The 5,417-nt window shown below is 59.8% G+C and overlaps 1 protein-coding gene across 1 annotated transcript; it reads right to left on the minus strand.

Annotated features, from left to right (window-relative positions):
* Positions 1 to 836: 836 nt before the first annotated feature.
* Aqp5 (aquaporin 5) lies at positions 837 to 4,184 on the minus strand. Its single transcript, XM_042677535.1, has 4 exons — positions 3,822 to 4,184; positions 2,473 to 2,637; positions 1,947 to 2,030; positions 837 to 1,238 (listed from the first exon to the last, which is right to left on the minus strand). Exons 1-4 carry the CDS (start codon positions 4,182 to 4,184, stop codon positions 1,053 to 1,055), a joined length of 798 nt encoding a protein of 265 aa, XP_042533469.1. The 3' UTR covers positions 837 to 1,052.
* Between the last annotated feature and the right edge of the window lie 1,233 nt (positions 4,185 to 5,417).

The raw sequence follows: 5,417 nt of genomic DNA on the forward strand, positions 1-5,417 counted from the left end.
CAGCTCCAGCGGTCAACTGTACATAAGAGTCTCACAGACCTTCTAATCCAAGCTGGCTTTGAACTATGATCCTCAGATCTCAGCCGCCCAAGTTGCTGGGATTACAGGTGTGAGCCGCTAGTGCGTGGCTCGAATGTCACCTTTGTGAAATCCTGAGATGCAGAGACGGGAGCTCAGGACTGTGCCCGTCACAGGTGTGTGTGGTGGATCCTGCCTGGTCACCTCCTTGGCATCTCGAGGGGTTGCAGTTGGTTCCCCTCTCCTACACCTTGTCTGCCACACCTCCTCAAGTGGTGGGACTTGACATTGCTGAGGAGGGAGGGGAGACTTGGGTGACCCTTCCTTCCTGGCCTCTCCTCTTTCCATATTTGCTCTTCTCTCTCCCCACTGCTGCCTCGTCTAGCCTCAGCCTCCCTCTCTTCTTGGAGGGCTTTTGTACCCTGTGGAGAAGATCATTGTGTGTCGGGGGCATCAGTATGGGATCCCAAAGGGGAGAAGTATCAGGCCAGAGTGTCCCCAGAGGCTTCTAGAGAGGTGCGAAGGCAGAATATAAAGAGCAGCAGTTTATTGGGAAGCTCCCCAAGCCAAATATTAGCAGCCCCACCCCTCATATCCTTGACCAGAAATAAATAAAGAGGCATTCAATGAACCAGTCTGTCTCCCATTGAAGAGGGAGGAGGGTCCCCCTGTGTGTGCCTGCCCAGATCTTAAGGTGCCAGGTTGGGTGCCGGGGAAGAAGACGGCAGCCATCTCTTTCCCACCTGGCCCTGGGCGGCCTGCAAGCTTGGCCCGGTGCTCACAATCTTTGACCATATGGCAGCACAGTCTGCCCTGTCCCAGAGAGACCCTGCCCCCACCAGCCCCCAGCCCCTGGCCCTCACCCAAGTGTCCCATTGCGGTTGGGCTTCCATTTCCAGCTGTGGAGTCTGGGAAGCCAGCACCCCTTCCCCAGCCAAGAAAACCAACGGTGAGGGGAGGACATGTTGCTGTCAGCTTTCTTCTCTTTCTCCTGTGGTTCAGGGGCTGAGGGGCCGGCCCCTGTTGGATGCTGGTCAGTGGGCAGTGAGCTCTATCGTCTTTTTCCTCTCCTCCCGATGCTCCTCCCAGTCTTCTTCAGGTTCATAGGTGCCCTTGATGACGGCCACACGCTCGCTGAGGCTCAGGGAGGTGGGGAAGAGCAGGTAGAAGTAAAGGATGGCAGCCAGGATGGCTCCCACGATGGGCCCCACCCAGAAGACCTGAGGGGACAGAACCAAAGAGGTCAAAGGCTGAGCCCCAGGCCCACCACAGCCTTCTCCACCAGACGACAGACTCATGGGATTCTAAGAGGTGACAGACATACAGACTTCCAGGCCTCCAGAGGGAAAGACTCTCTAATAGAACCACCGATGGCCCACTGCCATTGCTGAATCACTGACATGCAGACCTCTCAGGGAGGCAGAGTCCAGGGCTGATAGGCCCCTCCAATACCAACCTAAAGAGAAGCAGTGAACTTTCAGAAGGGGAGAGACGGAGATGGAGAAAACTCTCCCCTCCACTTCAGGATAGCTCCTCTCAAAGGAGGACTGTCCAGAGGGACAGACTCACAGGAACATTCTTCCAGACAGATAGATAAATCACAGAGAAGACAGACACACAGATGCACAGAAGGACAGGAAAAAAATGCGGAGTTCAGCAAAGATCTCTTCTGTACTTCTAGAGATAGTCCAGATCCCCTTCCCTAGAGTAGTAGATAGTGCCTTCTGCCCTGGGGTTCCTTGTCCCCAGGATCTCAGGCCATATAACTTCCCCTTTTCTGGCTGCATTTCCTTTCTGTGTTCCTTTCTTTCTCCAGATCCCAGGCTCACCAACTCTGGGCCCAAATCATCCAGGAAGGCTAGTCTCTGTTCTCTGCCACCGCTAAATATCCAGGCTCTCATGGAAGCCAGGGGAGGACCTAGACTCACCCAGTGCGAGGGGCTGAACCGCTTCATGACCACTGCGGGACCGAAAGAGCGGGCTGGGTTCATGGAGCAGCCGGTGAAGTAGATCTGGACAGATAGGGACAGCAGTGAGGAGGGCAATATGTCCCCATAGATGCCCATAGAACCAGAACTCCCAGGGACATACAGTAGCCCATTGGCCAGCCAGCTCTCCAACTCAAGACTCCTGAATCCGAGGCTGATGACCTTTCCCTTCTTGGATGCTGGCTGTCCACTTAATCATGGGCCCCTACCCCTGTCCTCCTCTCTTCTCCATCTTCTTCACAGGCTTTATTCCCTGACCTCACCCCATCTTTCTCTTATTCCCATCTTTTGAAAATGTTAGGGGATCAAGTCTGGGGGCTAAATGAAGCCAGAGATCAGCAACCCCAAGACCAAGTTTCAAACAATAGTGGGTCTCATCAGATTGGAAGGGACACTGTTCCGGGGACTCCATTTATTTGAGTGGCTCCGCCACAGAGTGTCCCACCTAAGTGACAGCACCACTCACCCCCACGAGGTGGCCCAGCGTGACAGACAGGCCAATGGACAGGGCTGGAGAGCCCACTGGGCTGGTGCGGCGGGAGTCCGTGGAGGAGAAGATGCAGAGGGCCAGCTGGAAGGTCAGGATCAGCTCGACCACCACAGCCTGGCCTGCTGATGTGTTGTTGTTGAGCTGCAAGGGGAAAGTGAGTCAGGACCCTGTTGCTTTTAGACTTGATGGCTGGGGCTGGGAGCTGGGGGTGGAGGGGGGGGGGCAGAGCTTTCCTTCTCCAGGGACACCTAGAACCCCAGTGAATTGGGAAGCCAAGCCACCTCTGTGAGATTATTTACTAAAGGGACTGTGCTTACAAGCCCACGAGCGCGCGTGCATGCACACACACACACACACACACACACACACACACACACACACACACACACACACACACACACACTTGAAGCTCAGGCCTGAAGCCAAAGGGCAGAACAGAACGTCAAAGGAACTTTTTCCTGGACACTGTCCTGTCAACGGCTCTGCCCAACCCCCAGCCTCTACGAGCTGGCATTTACCCTCCCTCCTGTGGGCAGCTGCCCAGTTTGCTTATTGCAAACTGCCCCCGGCCTCCTACCCGTGCCTGACCCGCTGGCTGGTGCCAACCTCAAACCCGTCTCTCCAGTGTGGCTGACTCACAGCTTGACAATGGCCACGAAAATCCTCCTCTGTGTTTGATTAATGAACCCAGTTTGCATGGGACAGGGGGATGATTCTGGGGCTGCAGAAGCAGGAAGGCAGCAGGGGGCAGGAGCAGGGGTGAGGAGAGGGGGGCGCCATATTCCACAGAGGCCACTACGCACTGCTACTACACCAGAGGGGTCACAGAATGGTTTCTAAATGTAATCCCACGGCACCTGGGTGTCATGGCCATCTCCAGATGGTACGGCCATCTCGGTGTAATGGATAGGGATAAAAAAAGAAAAAAATGAAGTATGGAGAAGCCAGGGTCATCCCAAACAGGGGTTCCAGCTCATTTCTCAGGCGCTTCCATTACAACTGCTCCACGGAGGTGCAGCCAGAGAGGTGAGGGGCCCAAGGGAACAAGAACTCAAAGGCGAGACAGAAGAAGGAGCACTAAGCACCAGGAAGGGGCCAAGTGGAGCAGCTGGAGGGGAACAGGCAGAAGAAATGCACAAGGGTGGCCAGCAGAAAGGAAGACAGGTTGCCGGGAGAGTCCGTTGTCCTGGTCTTCATGACCGGGATGTGCCTGGCGCACTCGGTTACACCCACTCTCAAGACGTGACAAAGGACAGTTCTGGTCCCGAGTGAACCCCCCCCCCCAGCGCCGCTGACCACCCCTCCTCAACCGCGTGGGCACTCACCGCGTTGACGGCCAGGTTGCCCCGGGCATTGAGTGGTGCCAGCCCGTAGAGGATGCCTGCCCCAGCAATGGCGCCCACCAGCTGGGCTGCCACGTAGAAGAGAGCCCTGAGCAGCGAGATCTGGTTGCCAACGAGGAGGGCCAGGGTGATGGCCGGGTTGATGTGGCCACCACTGACGGGCCCGAGGGCCTGGGCCAGAGTACCTATAGCCAGGCCAAAGGCCATGGCGATCTGCAGGATGGAGGGCAGCGCCGATGGCCACTTGAGAGCCGAACCCAGGCCGAAGAAGACGAAGATGAGGGTGGCCAGGAACTCAGCGAAAACGGCCTTGAGGAAGGCCACGGAGCACACCTCCTTCTTCATGGTGGCCTTGGGGGCCCGGCGGCTGCGGCCGCGGCGTGGGGTGGCCGTGTGGGCGTCGGGGGCGGCGGCGTCGTCGGGGGCGGCGGCGGCGGGGCAGTGGTGGCGGGGCGCCGTCGGCTGTCCAGCGCCCACTCCGCGGCTGGCGGCCTGGCGCAGGCCGGGCAGGGGCGCGCTATATAGAGGGCGGGCGCCCCGCGGCGGGGCGATGGCGGGGGGGCAGTGGGCGGCTCCCGAGCCCGGGGCCCAGGGCAGCGCACACGGAATGAATCTGGTAGCCTCGGGCGCTTCGCCCCGGCCCCCGGCCGCGCGCGCCCCCCTCCTGGCGGCCGCTCCCCCGCCGCCGCCGCCGCCGCCGCCGCCGCGGGCCCCGCACCGGCGGACCCGCCCGGGCCACGTGACCCAGGAGGCAGCGGTGTAGACGGGGCCCGCAGCTGGAGCCCCGCGCATCGTGCGCTCCCGGCGGCGGCTCCGGAGCTCGCCTAGGCGGAGGCGGCGCCGTGCGTCCCGGTCTCCCTGCGAGACGTGGCGAGGTCCGGGTTCTCCAGTCCGACGGGGAGCTAGATCCACCTCTACCGCGGCGCCTTCACCTCCGTCGGTGCTCTTGGCTGCTTTCCTCCTCCGATCTTCGTTCCAGCTCCTCCTCCTCCTCCTTTTCTTCCCGCCACCCGAGCATCCTGGCCCGGCCTCCCTCGGCGGCTGGGCCCCGAGTGATGCGACTTCTTCGGGGACAGCGCACCTCTTAGCCTCCCGGTCCGCCGCCGGTGGTGCGCGGGCGCGGTCCCGTCCTGGGCCTCTCCCAGTCCAGCCCCAGCTGGAGCGGGGGCGTTTGGGATCCGAGGCACCGTGCCAGCCTGGCCCGGCTGTTAGCCATCCTCGACTTCATACCATGTACCCAGACCTGGCAGTTAGACTGGGCACCCCCCACCCCTCCCCGGGTAGAGGGTACCTTCCAGGGTAGCCGTCCCAGGGTGCAGCCCCAAGCTCTGCAGGAAGTGGCGGGCGATGGTGGTGGTGGTGGTGGTGGTGGTTGGAGTTACCCTTGTGTATTGGGAGGAATAACCAATTCGTGTTTGCTAGAGGTCTTGAGATTGGGGGTCCCGATGCTAGGCCTTGGCTTTTTCTCTGCTACAAGTCCACCACATTAGATCTTAACCTTTGCCTTCTCCTTCTCGTCCTTCCCTCCTTATTCCCTCTCCCCCTCGCCCCCACCCCCCCCAGCCTCCTAAGTCTCTT

Source organism: Dipodomys spectabilis, unplaced genomic scaffold (genome assembly GCF_019054845.1).
Source record: "Dipodomys spectabilis isolate Male_0828 unplaced genomic scaffold, ASM1905484v1 ptg000039l, whole genome shotgun sequence".
Classification (NCBI taxonomy): Eukaryota; Metazoa; Chordata; class Mammalia; order Rodentia; family Heteromyidae; genus Dipodomys; species Dipodomys spectabilis.

Bases quoted from the DNA above. Each gene is read 5' to 3' on its own strand.
- Aqp5 (XM_042677535.1), bottom strand. From the start codon at position 4,184: ATGAAGAAGGAGGTGTGCTCCGTGGCCTTCCTCAAGGCCGTTTTCGCT. The intron at 2,638-3,821 runs GTGAGTGCCCAC...TTCCCCTTGCAG, and splicing joins GCAACCTGGCCGTCAACGCG to CTCAACAACAACACATCAGC. The intron at 1,239-1,946 runs GTGAGTCTAGGT...CTGTCCCCTCAG, and splicing joins GGTTCAGCCCCTCGCACTGG to GTCTTCTGGGTGGGGCCCAT.